Source organism: Dipodomys spectabilis, unplaced genomic scaffold (assembly GCF_019054845.1).
Source record: "Dipodomys spectabilis isolate Male_0828 unplaced genomic scaffold, ASM1905484v1 ptg000075l, whole genome shotgun sequence".
NCBI lineage: Eukaryota > Metazoa > Chordata > Mammalia > Rodentia > Heteromyidae > Dipodomys > Dipodomys spectabilis.
Window position 1 is genome coordinate 13243319 of NW_024870752.1, and position 19918 is coordinate 13263236.

The 19918-nt window shown below is 36.8% G+C and overlaps 1 protein-coding gene across 9 annotated transcripts in view; it reads right to left on the reverse strand.

Moving 5' to 3' along the window:
• The window catches only part of Dock9 (dedicator of cytokinesis 9), a 259553-nt gene that overhangs the window by 93909 nt on the left and 145726 nt on the right, over positions 1-19918 (reverse strand). For all 9 annotated transcript variants that reach the window (XM_042682626.1, XM_042682624.1, XM_042682620.1 and 6 more), the window contains exons 10-19: positions 15067-15141; positions 13537-13677; positions 12847-13047; positions 12335-12457; positions 9753-9835; positions 9066-9188; positions 3403-3482; positions 3127-3314; positions 2923-2988; positions 1252-1344 (exon numbers count right to left, since the gene is read on the reverse strand). In XM_042682626.1, the coding sequence (XP_042538560.1) occupies positions 1252-1344; positions 2923-2988; positions 3127-3314; positions 3403-3482; positions 9066-9188; positions 9753-9835; positions 12335-12457; positions 12847-13047; positions 13537-13677; positions 15067-15141 (1173 nt within the window). The remainder of the gene's footprint in view (positions 1-1251; positions 1345-2922; positions 2989-3126; positions 3315-3402; positions 3483-9065; positions 9189-9752; positions 9836-12334; positions 12458-12846; positions 13048-13536; positions 13678-15066; positions 15142-19918) is intronic.

A 19918-nucleotide genomic window follows, 5' to 3' on the forward strand; every position in this document is an offset into this window, starting at 1 on the left:
CAGATAACCCAGCACCAGTGGTACTACTTGTAATCCTAGCTACTCAGGAGGCTGAGATCTGAGGATTACGGTTCAAAGCCAGTCAGGGCAGAAAAGTCCCAGAGACTCTTATCTCCAATTAACTACTCAAAAATCAGAAGTGGAACTGTGGCATATCCTTGAACAAACATTCAGGGACAGCACCCAGGCCCTGAGTTGAAGCCCCACAAAAAAATTATATGCATATATTATACATACATGTATATGTATATATGCATATGTGTATACATATGTATATGTACATATGCATGTGTATACATATGTATATGTACATATACATATATGTATATATAACATATATTATATTTACATAGAGAATATAGAGAGAATGAGAGATATGTATGTCTTGAAGATATAAAGTATACATGGATAACAGTCTATTTTATCAATTATTACTATAAAGGATACAAAAATCTATTGTAAAAATTTAAAACTTATCAAAACTTATAGACACTTATATGATGCTATCTGCAGTCAAAAGAAATGTGAACAAACATGAAGATGCCATAGCAAATCATAACTGTATAAAATTATTGTAGGATGCACTGTAAATAACTTCCTTGCTACTGCAAGTGAGTTCAAGTGTTTCATGTATATGCTTAAAATGTTGAGTGTCATTTATTATAAGTGTTTATCTTTCTAGTAAATTGTATATGGAAGTAAAAAGTTATCTTTCATGGTTCTCTCATGGGTTTTTACCATATAAAACATGTCTAACATACAAAATATGTGTTAATTGACTGTAAGTCAGTATCAGGCTAAGTAAAGTTTGGAGAAATCAAAAGTTAATGGATTTTTGACTGCTAGAGGGTATATCAGCACCTAAATTGTTCAAAATCCAACAGCACATTATAATTCTAGACAAGAACACCTAGTGATTGAAAAAAAGAGAGATTCAGGTTTAACAAATATAACTATACTCAAATATGAATGTGAAAGGAAAATGTCAGAATAAAAATTATACAGGAATAGTGGAATTATAAGCTTATCTTTTATATTTCATTTGTACTTTCTAAATTACTATTTCTAATAATGAAGATTTTACCTGAATAATTTGAAAAATGTGTAAAATAAATTCTATAGCATTCAACTCCATTGCAGTAATTTCAGTATGGTAGGCAGCTTCCCCTGAATTTTGCTTTACCAAGCAAATAACTTCAAGTTTCCCTTAAAACTGGCTAAACTTGATTATCCCTCAAAAATATCACTTACTTCATCATAAAATTCTGGGTTTTGGTGGTGGTGTAAAACTGCAGCAAAGGCGCTTCTGGTGAATACTGGGCCTCCAGGTCTGCCATAAATGCACTAAAATGAGAATCAACAGGGGCAAACACCTGGGTTTAATTAGTGGATCAAGATGTTATATAGAAAGTGGTACTTTTACAGAATAATTGTCACATAGCAAACTTAGCTAGATTTCTTCTGCAAGGAGATTCTAGGCTTTACTGTGGCTGTCACTGCACATCTGCAGGCCTGCTTGCCAATTCCCCTTGCCACACATCTCCATGCCTAGGTGATGTCTTACTGTTTCCTTTCACTTCTCTCCACTTTTGCTTTACAATCTCTCTATTCAAATGATCTCATGTGCTCTTCAGGAAATTGCTGATTCCTTCCTCTCTATGTCCTCTAAATATTTTTCTATGGTAATTATTCAGTTTTTGTTTTCTTCTCCAAAGAACTATTTCAGTCCCTTCTGTGTGCCAAAATTCTGTTCTCTGTGACTGCTGTGTTTCTCACTAATTTTCTTTTCTTTTCTTTTTTAATGGTACTGGGGTCTGAACTCAGGAACTTAAGCTTGCCAGGCAGGCTTTCTACTACTGGGCCTGCTGGAGGCTCACTTCTTGTATGGACATGCACCTGGTCTAATCCACCTACTTTATCACAGCTGGGACAACAGATGTGTACCACTAAGCCCAGTTTCTTCCACTGAGATGAACTCTTGTTTTTTCTTTTTGTGGTTTAGAACCACAATCCTTCCAATCTCAGCATACTACATAGTTTAGGATGACAGCACTGTGCCCAGAAATGGGTTAAGAAGTAGTCCCATGAACTTTTCTGCCTGGGCTGGCTACAATCTTTCCACTCTTCCAAGTAGCCTACCAAGTAGCTAGGATTACAAGCATGAGCCCTATGTGCCTGACTCTTATAAACTTCTTATGGGTAAATATATTCCTTTTTGAATCTTTAGCTCTTCTTCGAAAGCCATTTTAACATACTAGAGAATTTGGTCTCTAGAGCTAGACTGACTAGATTTACATCAAGATCTACTAATGTGTGATCTTGAACCATTTGTTCACTAGTCTACTTATCTAAAAAAAATATGTATCTAACTAGTGCTTAACTCAAAAGACTGTTTCTAGATTCAATAGACAAAAGTACACAGAAGACCTGTATCTAGACAATTCAATAAGTTCTACCATTACTCCTACATTACCCATTTAATAAAGATCAACTGTTGCTAGTTTACCATTCCACTATCAATATTATTCATATCAGAATTCTTAGTCATACAATGCTTGCCTCATAATGGTACAGTGTTTATTAAATTGAACATGGATAAGAAATTTCATCTTGAAAGGGGTAATATTGATCAAGATGCATTGTACTTGTAAACTGATTTTTTGAATTGTAACTCCTTTGTATGACTACTTAAATAAAAATATAATAAAAATTCATTTCTAAGGAACATAACACAATGGTCAATTATGTATAGAATATAAGTATTCCATATTCTGTAAGATTCAGAAGATGTGCTTTTATAGTGTAACATCATATATTTTTGGCTTGTGTCAATTAGAATATACCAAATTTCTTTAGTTGTACAATACTGTGCAGTTGTACTTTTAAAGAATATATTAGTGAATATACATGAAAAAAACAAACCTTCAGGGGCTGAGAGTCTTCTTCATCTGCATCTTTAAATTCAATGCAAATAGCAATGTTCCTGGCCTACAAAATATTTAAAAGAAAAAGCAATAAGAAAATACTAGCAAAAGTCAGAATATGTATCTATTTATAAAAGAACATATGAAACTGAATCCTAAAGGAGTTTGATATAAAGACTGAGATTGAGATCTTGGTACTCACCTTGGCGAAAGACTTCTGACTGTCATATTTCAAGTACTTAGGATAAACGTAAAGATGGTTGTTGTAGACAGTATAAGGCTGAGTATGTTTTGGTATGCAGGGCACAAATTCTTCAACTTCAAATGTGATTGGAATTTTAGTACAGGTTTCAAATTGCTTCATGGGAATGTATGATGAATTGACATAATCTGAAGACATTCAAAATAATCCAAACTGAAGGAAAGGCCAACTAAACAACAAAATTCTGTCTCTTTGTAATATAGAAGTTATACTTACTAGGGAATTCTGAGGAAACATTATCAATTGTAATGTCCAGATTGCCTAAAATCACTGGGAGTTTAGCCATCTTCTCTGGTCTACAAACAAAAGAAGAAAAAAATCAATCAATTAGATTAACAGTGAAACCTACAGTCTGGAGTGATAGTTCAAGAGAAGAGCATGTCACTATAACATATACTACAAAAACTATTTTAAACCTTCTAGTGATAGAAACAAGTTAAAAAAAAACCCAACATCATATTTTATTTAATCCAGGAGAGCCAAAATATTTCTGTACATACCAATACAATAATGTGAAAACTAAGTTTTCAAAACCAGGTGTGTATTTTGTACATATTTTCTATAATCCTCCCCCACCCCTTTAAAAAATTTTGGAGGTACTATGGAATCCACTGAACTCAGAGCTTCAGTCTGCTAGGCAGGACAGATGCTCTACCATGTAAGGCATGTTCCCAGCCCTTTTGCTTTAGCTATTCAGATGCAACTGGGCCAACCTATATTATGATCCTTCTACCTATGTCCAGTTAGGACCAAAGACATGACCACTACCACACAGCTTATGTGATATGGAATCCTGTGATATGGGGCCTGAACTCGGGTCTGGGTGCTGTCCCTCAGCTCTTCAGCTCAAGGCTAGTACTCTACCACTTGAGCCACAGCGCCACTTCTGGCTTTTGTTTTCTTTTTGCTTATGTGGTGCTGAGGAATCGAACCCAGGGCCTCATGCATGCAAGGCAAGCGCTCTACCACTGAGCCACCTTCCCAGCCCCCTGCTAACTTTTTTGAGGGCCTGAGTTACTTTAATAGGGATCTTCTCAATATCCGCCTTCCAAATACTTTTGTTTTTAGGCATGTGCCACCACTTTTGACCCAGACTTCCTATATTTGAAGTGCTCAATAGTCAAATATGGCTAGTAGCTACCATGCTACAGAACAGGTTTAGATGAAGAGTATAGGCAGACTTATTAATATATTCCCATATGACTCCAGCATTCCCACAATTGCATGGAATATTTAGAATCATCAGCATTCGGAACCAGAAATCATCTTTGGCTCCAGTAGCTAACAAAATGCTAGGTACAGAGTAAGTACTCAATGAAATTGTTGTCTGCAATTGATCTGATCCAATCCAATACAGGAATCTCCCCTGTCATCCCTCACAAAGGCTGTTACTGGTGCCAAGGAAATCTTTAACACAGCTATTCTAATACTACACAGCTCTTTCTCATAGCAGGGTAAAATTCACTCCTCTATAGTTTCTGTTCATCAAGGGGCCTAGTTATAACCCTCTTTTAATCACCTACAGCTACCACACAGAAGTCCTCCACTATTAGCACTTTTATAACCTTTTTTGCAATGTCACTTGCCTTCTAGAAGAATGTAGTGCTTAGACTTGTAGTCAGGCACAGTATAGTCTGACCAGGTGGGATAGTTTGAGCAACAAGTCATCTACTAATGCAGCTAGAATGCCATTACTTTTAGTAATCACACCATCCCACTGAACCACATTAAATCTATAATTGTTTAAAATCTCTAAAGCTATTTTCACATGCTTTAATATCATGTAACACCTCTATGCCCTATATTTATACAATTCTGTTCTTGAAACTTAGAATGGGATTTTATTGTTGGAAATTTCACATTTTATGTTCAAGTCATTTCTAGTTGGCCCAAATCCTCAAAATCCAGGTTCTAAAACCTAGTGCATTAGGTATACCTAACAGTTTTATATCTGAAGACATTTAATTAGCAGCTTATATTCTCATAAACATCATCGATTAAAATATTATATTGCATAGAACAGTGCCAAGAACAGGCCCATTCTCAAATCACCAGAGGCCCATTTCTAGATGGACTCTAACCCATTAGTCACTCTTCCTGAAATCTGGTTACTCAGCAACTACACTATCCATTCACATGTGCAAGACTTTTCGGATTTGTTCATATGGTCTTATAGTATACACACAAGATAAAAATATTGTGACAAGGGCTCTGCTGTCCTCTACTGCCCCACCTAGCAAGCCAATTTAAGAGGGAGGAAATCTGAGAAGGGTGACTAGTTCTACATGACATGACCTATTCCGACAGAACAGAACGCCACCACATGGTTCTTCAGAAGCCACCTGTTCAACCAATTCTTTCAGAGTATTGCCAAGGACCATCAAAGTTTAGTGACCAACAGATTCAGCCTTTGGTTAGTTCCTACTTTAGAAAAGTTTCCACCCTCTGTTTTTTTGGTTTGATTTTTTGTCAGTCATGGGGCTTGAACTTGTGGCTTGGGCACTATCCCTGAGCTCTAGTGCTCTACCATTTTGAGTTACAGCACCACTTCTGGTCTTCTGGTGGTTAACTAGGGATGAGTCTCATGGACTTCCCTGCCTAGGCTGGCTTTGAACTGTGACTCTCAGATCTCAGCCTCCGGGGTAGCTGGGATTACAGATATGAAACACCAGTACCCCCCACCTCCCCTGGTTTAAATCTCTTCTGACTTTATTGATGTCTATTTCATAGTCTCACATGCAACGTCTGAGTACATCTTAGAATCTTGTGCATTTGAATCAGTGTGTCCCTAAAACGTCTTAACTCTTGCTTCCTTATGACCAAAGGCTATGTTTGGTTGATCAGTGCTGGCTTGGTTCATCACCAACTCTAAGCTGTAGAATCTCGTTCTCTCAGTATATCTCATTTCCATTTGTCTTCTGTTTCTACTGGAGCTTAACTGCACAATGAGTTTAAATGAGAGATGGGACTGTCAGAAAAGCCAGCCAGTGATTTTTCACATACTCTACCTTAAGTTAAAAAGACTTATGACCAAGAAATCTCCAGATAAAGCCCAGCATTACCCTGTATTTTGCCTGTTTCCACAGCATGAGATGTTGTGATACATAAGACCTTTCTTAGCTGGGAGACATCAGCGGTGGTTCCTTAACAATCACTTCCCTGAGAGATTTTCACTGTCTCCCAAGCAATGCAAACTCCCAGAATAGCATTTCCCTACATTTGGCTCTTTAGGGAAACCGACCTTTAAATGCATGGATTTTATACAGTTACAAATTCTCTTAGCTAGGCACTGGAGGCTTCTATCTGTAATCCTAGCTACTCAGGAAGCTGAGATGAAGTATGTTTTGAAACCACCTGTGAAGAAAAGTATGGGATACTCTATCTCCAATTAACCAGCAAAACCAGAAGATTAGAAATGTGCTGAAGTGGTAGAATGCTATTCATGAATAAGAAAGCTGGGCAAAAGCGAGAGGCCAAGAGTTCAAGTCTTTTGGTAATAGTACAAAACTAACAAATAATAACTAACTTCTGTGTGTGTGTGTGTATCTGTCTGTCTGTCTGTGTCTGTGTGGTGTGCACACGTGTGCATGTGAGCCAGTCCTTGAGTTTGAACTAAACTCAGGGCCTGGGTGCTGTCTTTGATATTTTTTGTTCAAGACTAACACTTTACCACTTGGCTCGACCTCTGGCTTTTTGGTGGTTAATTGTAGATAAGAGTTTCACAGACTTTCCTGGCTGGGCAGATTTCAAACCAAAATTCTTGTATCTCAGTCTCTTAAATAGCTAGGATTACAAGCTTGAGCCACTAGTGCCTGTCTTAACTAATTTCTTTTGAACAATTGAACACTGTAATGTCCCATAAAACATTGTGTTATACAAAAATATTAGAGAGACCTATGAAGGTGTACACTGTTTCCTTAAGTTAGAAAATGTTCATTTATTACAAACTTCACTGCTACATGTAAGAACCTAAGACAAAAATAATGTCTCTGACCCTATTCTAGTTATTTTCATCTAGGAGTAAATGGTATCTTCATCATTAAAAAAAAAAAAAAGAATAACCGTTGTTTTAAGTCACTTGGTTTATAGTAGTTATAGAAATCCTAGGCAACTGAAACACACACTAATATAGGAAAAGTATTTACCATATGTATGCTAAATATTATATATTTATATTCTACATATGTGTCATATGTATACATGGAAATAAGATAATAAAACCCACTAAAACTGTTTTAAAAGTAGGAGAGTTAAGAAAGTGTAATATAGACGGGAATTTGATTAAAGACCATTATATACATGTATGCAAATATCACCACAAAAACCTTTTATAAAATTAACTTACACTAACTTAAATTTTTTTAATTTGTTTTTTTTTTCCTTTTTTCTTTCTTTTTTATTTTTGTCCTTCATGGAGCTTGAACTCAGAGCCTAGGTCCTGTCCCTGAGCTCTTTTGCTCAAGGCTAGTGCTCTACCACTTTGAGCCACAGTGCCACTTCCAGTTTTCTGCTGGTTATAAGAGGCTCACAGGGACTTTTCAGCCTGGGCTGGCTTCGAACCACAATCCTCAGATCTCAGCCTCCTGAGAAGCTAAGATTATAGGAATGTGCAAGCAGCACCCAGCTAGAAAGTTGTTTTTTTTTTAAGTACTATGTAAATTATGAAATGTCTCCCTAACCTCTCATTTGCTAAAGAGGATCATCTCACAAATCAGAAACCTAGGAATTGTTTATTTTTGATGACTTTTAATCAGGAAACCAAGACTTAGTAATTGTGCCCACTTCCTATTTCTTCTTGCAGGGGCTTTTTTTTTTTTGTTATCATTAAGCAGTTGTACAAAGGAATTGCCATTCACCAAAGCAGTTTATGACTATAGTGCATCTTGACAGGTCAAGACACACTTTCAATGTTCTTACCCATACCTCGTAACCCACCCATTTCCTCATTTTTCTTAATTTTTAAGTTATGCAATGAGTTTTTTTTTGCCATTTAACAAATCAGTTTGTGTATATAATGCATCTTGATCTGTGCCATCTCTTCAACATCTTCATCTCTCTTAGATCTACCTCTTCCCTTATATTTCTCAATTCTATGGTATATACAATGAATTTTTGCCCTTATTTTCCCCTCTTCCCCCCTTTTAGCCCAGATGCCTCTCAATGGATGAAGAAAATGTGGTGTGTGTGTGTGTGTGTGTGTGTGTGTGTGTGCGTGCGTGTGCGTGTGTGTGTGTATGCACAACTAAATTTTACTCATATGTCTGTAGCATTCATACTATAGCATTCATAAAGAAATGGAAAGACTTGGAAAAATTATATTAAGCAAAGCAATCCAGACCCACAGAAACACAGATTACATGGTTTCTTCTCATATGTGGTAGCTAGAATGTGCCCATAAATCTTTAAATAAACACACTGTATGGTAAACAAGGAGTTACAAATGAATTAGGTGAAGTGCAAAAGACCCTATGGAGAGTGCAAATAGTATAATTCATTACAAAGACTAAGTCAAAGACCAACAAAATAAGTACCAGGAAATGAACTTGCAAAAGGGGAAGGTGGGACCAAGGGAAGAGGGATTGCAGGGGCATTTAGGTGACCTTTGTCATTTCTCAACAGGGTTCCTCAATCATCTCCTTCCCTAAGATATTTCTACTTCACTTCTCACAGCTCCACACGAAACAGCCTGTACTGAAGTCAAATTAACCAGCCAATGATAGGGAACCTTTTACTCTTTCCTAGGAAATGTGCCATGCCCACTTCCCATTGCAATATGACATCTGTGTTAAACAATACATATGACGACTGCCCCTTGCCCCTCACTTTCCATCTTACAATTTCTATTTTTCAGGTATGGAAACAAGTAAGCTAAAACTCACTTCCGAAAGTCTGCAAGTAACTTGAGCATGTCATCATTTGATAGCTTATTGCTGTCTTGCTTGTAGACAGCAGAAAATCTGGCATTTTTGTCCAGGTTTCCAGCAGTGTCCTTAAATAATGTCCTGAAAAAGCAAAGCAACATTCCTAAGCTGTGTTTCTAAAAAACCAAAATAAATTCATCATTTTACTCTGGTTTCTATGTATAGAGTAATTATTATTCCATTGGCTGTAGCCAACAGAAATTTCATTATCTAAAAGTGTAGAAAACATTACTGAGGATGAATCAACTAATTCAATTTTACCCAGAAAACAGTTCCAGCCAAAGGCTCGTACTCAGGAAACAGCATATGCATTCAAATGTGAAAGAAGTACAGACCACAACTACAGGCCACTGCAGACCTCTGGCTGCTACCCACTCCCAGCTGGAGGCTAATGGCTGGCTGGGGCTTGGAATCTCTCTGCAACAAACCTCTTTCTTGCCCATCCTACCAAGGACAGACCACACTTCTTTATACAGCATTTTTCATCTCTGTGAGTCTGCTAAATAAAATTTCAGGTTTGGGGCATGCTTACTCTCAGTTTTATACATTCAGATCCTCTTTGGATAACAAATAGAACAGGGCTACCTACCTACTCATCTATGTATCTATTTGTCTCTATGAAAGTTGTAACAAGTATCCCCTTACCTTGCTGCCCAAGCAAATGGCATTCTGTACTGTCCTAGCCTTTGGCATGCCTGCTTGGCATTCTTCAGCACCTTCTGAGCAACCTTGAAGACATCAAAATAAAGTCATGAGACACTACTTCCTATTGGCAAGAGTGTTAGATAATTGCCATCACCATACCTTCATTAAACAAGCTTTCTCCACAGCCTCAGATGCATGGAAAAGTATACCTTACTGAAGGGAATATAGCTATATTCACACTTGGGGCAGCCTTCTTTATTTAATGTATCTTCTGGCAGTGATTCTCAAAAATAATAGAATGAGTTATTTTTTTCTAAACTGCTTTTTTGGGGTACTTTTTAGTTGGTATTTGCTTACAACAAACAAGGCATTTTGACTAAGGGCTATGTTAATGGTAAGTCTAAACAGGTTATTAGTAAATGCTTTTTTTTATTGTAGTAAACGCTAATTAGTATTCTTTACTGAACATATTACATTATCAGAGTTTAAATAAAACTTTAAAAAAAGATGACCAATAAAAACATTAAGCTTTCACAGCTCTTAAACCAGCTTGTGCAAGACACTATAATTCAGGAGATGTTTATATTAAAACATTAGTAATACTGACTTCAGTCAGGCTAGAGTTTTCAATTTTGACTTTTGCTAAGTATAAATTATTTGTACTTTCACTTCCTAATGATGAATTTTGTTGTAGGTTCACTGATTAACCCTATCATGCAAACTAAGGTATATTTGTTTTGGGGCACCTGTGTATGAACAATAGGTCTATTATTTATCAACTAGAGCTTTATTACTAAAGCAGATGATATCTAAATGCCCAAACTTGCTTGTATTATAATAATGCAACAAATCAATGCAGATTGATTTAGTCAGAGTATTGAGTGGTATTTTTTTTTTTTGGCAATAGTAGAGTCTGAACTTAGAAATTCATTCTTGCAGGGCTGGGAAGGTGGCTCAGTGGTAGAGCGCTTGCCTTGCATGCCTGAGGCTCTGGGTTCAATTCCCCAGCACCACCTAAGCAAAAAGAAAAAAGCCGGAAGTGGCTCTGTGGCTCAAGTGGTAGAGCGCTAGCCTGGAGCTGAAGAGCTGAGGGACAGCGCCCAGGCCCAGAGTTCAGGCCCCACGACTGGACCAAAAAAAAAAAAAAAAAAAGAAATTCATTCTTGCTAGGTAGGCACTGTACCATTGAACAATGTTTTCAGCCCTTTTTTGTGCTCACTACTTTTGAAATAGAGTTTTGTTTCCTTACCCAAGCATTTGAACTTGACCCAAATCCTCCTATTTTCAGCTTCCTGCTATACCTTGAATAACAGGAACATGACACCATATCAAGCTTTTTCCATTGAGACAGAGTCTTGAGAACTTTTTCGCCTAGGCTACCTTTGAACTGTAATCCTCACCATCGTAACTCCTCATCTAGATAAGATTACAGATATAAGCCACAAGTATACAGCTATGAGCTGCAGACTTTTACATTACTTGAATAATATGAACTTGATCCAGTATGCAACAAGCAAAAGTGACCACACTCATGGGCATGGGCCTGGGAAGTATGCTACAAACACAGACACAGAATAAATCTGATCTGCGGTCTTCATTAATTAATATATCAAACATAAAAAAACTTCTTATCCAAGGTTTTAGACTTGCATGAACATACCCAAATATAATTCTAGAACCCAAATGACACATGAACAAGTAGCATGAACTATGATTCTAATATAGTACTTTTAAAAATTGTTATTTGTAAAGGTAATATACAGAGGGGTTACAGTTACATAAGTCAGATAAAGAGTATATATCTTTTTGAATAAGGTCACCCCTCGCTCTCTTCTAGTTTTTCCCTCCTGTACTCACCGAGAAGTTGTATAGTTCATTTTCAACATAGAGTCTAGTGAGTATCACTGCTACATTTTTTTCACCCCTTCTCCCACCATTTCTATGCTCCCCTTTAGCCCCCTCCCAAAGACAGATAAACAAATGAGACAAAAGGAAAACAGAAACAGCAACAAAGAGAAAAATCTCTTGTTTCTGGAGATCATCTTCATAAATATTATTTTATATGATCAGATGCACATAACTATTGTTCCTTTGTGCTCTTGTCCAAAGAATAGGCTCATGTCCCAGTGTATTTTTTAAACCATCCAGTATTGTTTACTTATAGGTTTACCGGCACATTCTAGTTACCACAAATGAGCGAAATCAGGCATCAAGCTGGTAATTCCTTTGTAAGCTATTTCATGATGTCAGAATAGACTAGTAAAGTATTTATTTACATGTCAGACTATTTTCCATTACAAATTGGACATATAGGGATTGTGGTATAGAAGTGCATACTTATCACATCCAACACCCTGGGTTCAATTCTCAACGCGTGCGCGTGCGCGCGCACACACACACACACACACACACACACACACACACACATAAAGCAAGAACTGTACACAAAGTTAAATGGAAGGTAAATATACGATATTATGTGTTTTAGAGTATAAATATGGTTTACCTTTGATTAGCATTTTAATTTTGACACAAATGCCTTTTTTACAGGTACCTTCTTATAAAACAAAAAGTTATTATACCTTAGAAGAGTCTGAGCTTTTCATATATGGCTCAGCGCAGTGTGTGATGCTCCCTTGGAGGACTTTTTCAATTCTGGCCACAAGAAAGATGTCAGGGTGAGGACAAGTGACTGAAAATATTCCCTAGGAAATAAACCATTTTCTTCAGTTAGTAGAATTCATAGCTGATTAATAAATCCCTGGCCATCAACACAGCAAAGAACAGTGAACCAGTATACTGTCCAGGGAATATTGGTACCAAACAGTGAACTGGACCAACAGTTCATCTGCTGAAATAGTCTATTTGGTAGGAGGGGTAACTAGGAAAAAGCTTAGAAAAAGAAGTAAGAAATCAAAACCATTTATCCCTCAGATTGTTTTCACTGACCAGTTACATAGACTGCCCATATAATTAACAGTCTAAATTACCACACTTGTGCATTTACAAATTTATATTTGGGCATTTTGATGTATTTATGCAGTATGTTCAAGGTAAGACTAAGCAGTATGAGTGCCGAGTCCTTGCTTCCTACCTGCTTGGGGTACTGCATGGCAGCTGCATGAAGGACATCCTGAAGGGCAGGGGGGCTCTGGCCGCCATTCATCAGAGCTGGAGATGTGGGAGCCAGCATCTGCCGCACTGAGAAATGATTCAGGTCCACATGGAAGTCAGCAGAAATCTTTCGGTTGTATTTTATGTCAAACAAGGACAGAGTAACAAAGAAAGGCTCTACCTGAACAAAACAAACAAATCCAGATTAGCACTTCAAATGGTTGGGGGGCGGGGAGGAAAGACGGTTGATATCAAACAAGAAACTGTAAGATTTAATTATGATTGTTGTCATAAATTATTGTCAAAAATTACTAGAAATATAAAGTGTTGTTCTTTGTCACACAGAGAATTAGGTTATAAAACATTTTAGAAAATAAAACTATTTTACTTTCTTGTGCTTTGCTACTTAATGTATGCTCCACAGAAAAGAGCCAGCTGCTCTCCCTCAAGAATCTAGATGAAATCCATCTCCTGGGACACTGAACATAATCCTGTCATCTTATCCCTGAGCACAAATATCCTGGCCCTGCAGGCTGAACAATCCTATCCTAAATAGTGAACCTCTCTGATACTATGAACTAGGATTTCACATCCAGGATTCACTAGGATGGGAAATCTATCACATCTAGAATGCTTAAATATTAACTTTATTTTTAAAAAGGAAAATTACATTTGTAGTGGGTCCTTCTTCATTTTCAGCAACACAACATTGCAAGTTGAAAGATAAATCATTGCACTTGACAAGAATCCTCTTTCCAAATTTCTCTTCAAATGGTTTCACTTCTGGCTCAGCTGATGAGAAGTCAAGTTTCTTTAAAAAAAAATGTAAACGTAAACATATATAATGCTCACAGTTAAAAAAAATTTCATCATAAATGTATCCAAATAAAATTTCCTAAAATTGTTCACTGTTTAACAATACTGTTCCTATTTACAATAAATACCCAGCCTATAATAGTATATGATCAAGTAAATGATGATATCACTACTCAAAGGATTATTAGATAGGGCTTAATATATGCATGTATATGTGTTTATTTACAAGAAAAAAATATATATATGCATATAGGTATATCACATGTGTTAGAATACACAAAATGTGATATACCTATATGCATATATATATAAATACATAATGGAATACTAATCATCTATAAACAAAGAAATTTTGACAATGTGGATGAAGTATGAAAGCACACGTAAGTGAAAGAAATGTAACATAAAAAGGGCAAATATTGTATAATGCCATATTTATGAGGTTCATAAAATAGCACATTCATAGAGACCAAAGTAGAAAAGAGGTTAGCAGGAGTTTGAGGAGAAGGGGGAATGGAAAATTATCAGTCAATAAATTTCCATTTGAGAAGATATAAAAGTTTTGGAAATGGATAAGGGTCATGGTTGCATAATAAGGATTCATTTAATGCCACTGACCCATATACTTAAAAATAGCTAAAATGGCAAATATATATATTTTTTTCTTGTAAATAAACACATATACATGCATGTATGCATGTATACATATGTACACAGAGAACTACTTATCATTAAATGGGAGAAGTTCTACAAAAACAGATTATCAGGGCTGGGAAGGTGGCTCAGTGGTAGAGCGCTTGCCTAGCATGTCTGAGGCCCTGGGTTCGAATCCTCAGCACCACATAGGCAAAAAACAAAAACAAAAACAAAAATACAAAAAACAGATTATCAAAGCAGAGGGAAAACATTTGGGATGGAACACTGCAGAGCTTTTGTTCCTCAGGGCAGCTGTGAGATGCTCACTGTCGTGGGCATCCTTCTAGGGTCTCACCACATCAAGTTTGGACTTCACTGGGATACAGATGTGGCCCCATACCCTGTGTGGTTTGTAGCTAGGTCTGAGCCTGGGCTAGTCAGAAACTATCACTGTGTGTTTGTAGTGAACCCTGACATTTTTTTAAAGGCTATTATAATGATTAAATTAGATGATCATTGGATTTGAGAATGTCCTTGCTACATCTTTCAATACTAAAGGTCAAATATAAACCATGGTTATGCTAGGGTATTGAGAACACAGATTTTTTTTGCTATTCTATTTTGCCCAATTTTTGTAAATTGTTACACAGTTTAACAATCTATAATAACACAAATAAGCATCAAACACCAAATATTTTCTCCTCCAAACCCACTAGGTTTAAATTTTAAATATTAAAATAATTCTTACCTGGGCATCTGGGTCCAAGTAAAAAAGTTTAACTCTGCTTTCACTTTTCAATTTGATTTCAGCTTCTCTGGTGCTCTGATAACAAGATAAATAAAAATCAAGCTCGACAAAATCCTTTTTATTTTTTTGTTGTTCATGGGGCTTCAACTCAGGGCCTGAGTGCTGTCCCTCAGCTCTTTTGCTCAATGTTAGTGCTTTACCACTTTGAGCCACAGCTTCACTTCCAGTTTTTGAAGTGGTTAACTGGAGATAAGAGTGTCACAGACTTTCTTGCCAGGCTGGTTTTGAACTGATATCTTGAAACCTCACCGTCTAGAGTAGCTAGGATTACAGGCGTGAGCCATCAGTGTCTGGCAGCAAAATCCTTGTGTGTTTTAGACGTAACCAAGCATATTTTGAAAGTTGCCCCATCCTGAAGACCCTGCCTGTTTGACAACCTTGCCTTATCTGTGAGGCAGCTGTATGTAAATAACCAGGTATATACTATGTATGTAGCACACAATATACAGGCTGTGGGGGAGGGGGCAAGGTGGGATCATATGTAATCCCTGCTCGGCCCTTACAGATCTAACAAACAATTATAAAGTCAAACAATCCAAAGAAAGCAAAGAATAAATAAGCACAGAACTGTTAAAAAAATAAAAAGAAGTCTTCAGTAATAAACTATTGGATAGGAGTTGAGCAAATTTTAGCCAGAAGGATGAAAATGAACATTACATGCTTCCTAGAAAGGATACACAGATAGACACACACTTAGAATAGAAATAGGTCCACATGGTTTGAATAGGGTCTAGGGCTAATCTGAGGGTATGAGATGAGGAAGAGAAGGGCATACACTCTGACAATTGGGAAGAAAGAACAGTGACAGATCATTCAATAAATAATCATTGAGCACTTACTATGGGCTGGGAACTGGAAACAAACATAAAAAGAATAGAGAACACTAGTTGGGGAGATAAATAGGTAACAAGAATGACAAAAGAAAGCACAATACAATAAAATAAAATTAAAAAAAAGAAAGCATAAGGCAATGAAAGTTCATCTAGACTATTTCCCAGAGAAAGGTCATCTTGAAGGATAAGTTCCCTTGAGCAGGAAAAGAGCAAATTCTAGGAAGTACTGTATGTGCTTAAAGGGACAAGTCACGCACAAGCAATGATCATATCATTCAACTAAATGACCGGGCATGTGGGAAAAAGTAAAAAGAAATGAGTATGGGACTTGTGGAGGAGAACTGGGAGGGATCTCATTCAGAATCCTAATTAAGAAAATAATGATTTCTGTGTTTTAGGAGTGTCGCTTTTGTAGTGTTGAAGTAATGAAATTAGAGTAACACAAGTAATTAGAGTAACACCAAGAATCTTGGGTTGTTACCACAGCTTCCTATTCTCAGAATTAGGCTCAAAACAAACCTCACATATCTATCTTGGATAACTGCTGAAAGGTGATGCCACTAACTGATAGGTAGTTTAGGAAAAAAGGCAAGTTTGTGGAAAAGGTAAAAACACATTGGGATTTTCAACTAGAAACATCTAGTAGATGGCTAGAGGCATAAGACTTGAGTACAGAAAGAGAGGAAGGCTGGAGTTACATACACACAGAATATCATCATGCAGGTGGGAATGGAAGTCCTGGGGTAGACGAGATTCCCCTGGGGAGAATGTAGAAATTAAGTCTTAGGACACAATACCATGGGCCCCAACACTGACAGGCGCAGACATATAATGACAGAGATGGTGGTGGAGAAATGTGGGGTTTAGGAAAAAGACATTTCTAAAATATTCACAAGACACAGGCCATCTCTAACCTTATTTCTATAATGGCTGCTCCCTTAAAATCCATATCCTATTGTTGGGAGCCAGAACTCTGTTATTTTCAATCTCTCCACAATTCAATTTATGGGGTCAGATGGTCAGATGTTCTCTCTCATCTGCTACTTTCCCTCAGTCTCTGACAATGGGACACTGGTAGCATAGTGGAGAAGGTGCATTAGTGTCCATTTTAAATGAATACAACCTAGGACTGGGGTGCAGCTCACTGGTAAAGGATCTGCCCAGTATGAGGGAGGTTCTGGTTTTAATCCTTAGAACCTCAAAATAAATAAAACAAAATTTCATATAAACTTTAAAAGCAGGTACTACTATTATCCCTACTCAGTGGTGGGGAAAAAAAGACATGAAGGCATGGGGTTTGCTTGTTTTCACTACTCTGTTTTAAATTCTCTATCTGAGTCTCACAATATTTAGTTAAAATCTGGCTTCTAACTCAAACTATCTTAACGCCAGAACCCAGACCCCTAACAAGAAAAAAGTAAAAACTAGAAAGAAGAAGATGAAAAAGCAGGTTAGAGAGAAAGAAGTTCAAATGCCAAAGAAATACTAAAAAATGTTATTAGTAAGCAGAAAATATAAATTGAAGCAGAGTAAATGATCATTTCTCACCTTGGTGACAATTCAGAGAAATAGTAAACTAAAATGCTATAACCTTTTGGCAAAGTAACATGGCAATATTTACAGCATTAAAAACAAAATGTTGCCAGGCACTGGTGGCTCACGCTTATAATCCTAGCTACTCAGGAGGCTGAGATCTAAGGATGGTGGTTCAAAGCCAGCTTAGGCACTAAAAGCCATGAAACTCATCTCCAATAAGCCACCAGAAAACCAGAAGTGGCGCTGTGGCTCAAGTGATAGAGTGCTAGCCTTGAGCTGAAGAGCTGAGGGCCAGTGCTCAGCCCAGAGTTCAAGACCCATGACTGACAAAAAAAAAAAAAAAAAGTTGTTTGTCCTAGAAATCCTACCTTGGGGAAGTTCTCATGAAATAAGAATCCAAGTATTTAGCACACCATGATGTTTCCTGTGTAATCTGAAGCCAACTGTTCATTAATAGAAAGACGGCTGAATAAACTGTGTAATACCCACAGCTGAGATACTATGCTGACTTGTATGATTACAAACTTACTTGAAAGTGAGTTAATTAGAGCTTCTACTGACCTAGAAAGATATAGCATACATGTCCTATGAAATATTCTTCACTGACAGAACAAATTGGAAAGTAATTCATATAAGATGAAAAAATTTTCCAAAAATAACCAAAAAACTCTACATGTGTATATATTGCTCAAATACTATTTGGCAAAAGATGAACCACAGTTAGCATTGCTGTTCTCAAGAATGTGAGAATAAGGAGAAAAAGAAAAGATAAGCTTTTCTTTACAAAGCATTGACAGTCTTGCTTATTATATGCTTACTATAATAAAAGTAACTTTTAAAAAGTAATTAAATTTTAAGTAATTAAAATTACTTTTGAAAGGAATTTTACTTTTCAATACAAATTTTAGTAAAAACAAAAAAAATCTGTAACATACATCCTTATAACTTAAGAGCCCATAAAACAGAGCTGTAAAAAACATTATTACAATGACTATGGAGGTGAACACTTTTTAAAGTGATAGAAACCAGCCCTGGTCAATACATATTGTAGCTGTAAAAAGAACTATATGAAAATGTGTTGCTACCATCCTTCCATGGCCCACTTTCTATTTTGAGTTCTGTGGAGGAGAATGTGGGAAAATAGCTCAGAGAATGGACCATGGCAGAGTCATTCTTTGTAGAAGTGGATACTTGCTTAGAAGTCTAAGAAAATGCTGAAACAAAGACTATTCCCCTGTCCCATTCTGTAAATTCTAAGTTCAGTAATGACACACCTTAATCATGTTTTCTTTGTTTTAAGAAATGGTTATGGCCCAAAAATTCAAGAGTTAACCTATTCCATCTTAAATTTGTAAGCAGATAAAGTCAAAGATCATATGGTAACTGCCTTTTTTTTGGGGGGGGGGTCAGTCGTGGGACTTGAACTCTAGGCTTGGGTGCTATCCCTGTGCTCTTCAGCTCAAGGTGAGTGCTCTCCAGCTTGAGCCACAGCGCCACTTCTGGTTTCCTAGTGGTTTATTGGAGATAAGAGTCTTACAGACTTTTCTGCCCAGGCTGGCTCTGAACCATGATCCTCAGATCTCAGCCTCCTGAGTAGCTAGGATTACAGGCATGAGCCACTGGCGCCTGGCTTGGATAACTGCCTTTTGAGGGTACATTATCAGAATAATACCATGTTGACTACTGGGTCATATAAAAATAGAATGACGTGGAACAGGAAGACTTCGGAAAATATTATGAGACCAGAATATATACTTTAAATTCAGCTGATGTATTTCTTCTGCTTCTAAGATATAAATCCACCAAGATGATCACTACCACATCTCATGCCACAAAACTAGGACAGAGAACTGTAGAATAAATAAAGTCTAGAAATGGGATGTTAAATAGCTCTTCAAACACCATCCATTCCTTTGTATCACAATGCAGTAACATTGTTTTCTGAATTGAGACTTAGGAAGTACTCATTACAGACTCAAATTTTGATATCAGCGAAGGTGTCTATGAAACATCTGGCTTCTGAAAAGTTCTATTGAGCTTGACCCTCTGACTTTCATGTAACCTCAATGAAACAAGTTTGAAACACAACACTTTGTTCCGTATTCTAGTAGGATAAGTTCATTAAAAAATTTCTATGGAAAGAGGAGGTGAGCAATTTGGATTAACATGAAACTGTCTATTGCAGAACCACACAAAGAGACTAAATTAAGAATGAACTGCTGTTCTAAGAGTTGAAAAAAAAGACAGCTCAAAAATGGAGTAAGTACAGAGACTTTCTTCATACTATCTTTATTCAAGGAGAAAATTTATACATTCTAATGTGACAAATATAAATGTAACCAGAGGAAGAAATTATTACATGACTAGCAGTAGTATTTACAACCTGGTCATATCACTTCTGACTTCCAAGATGAAACCAATTA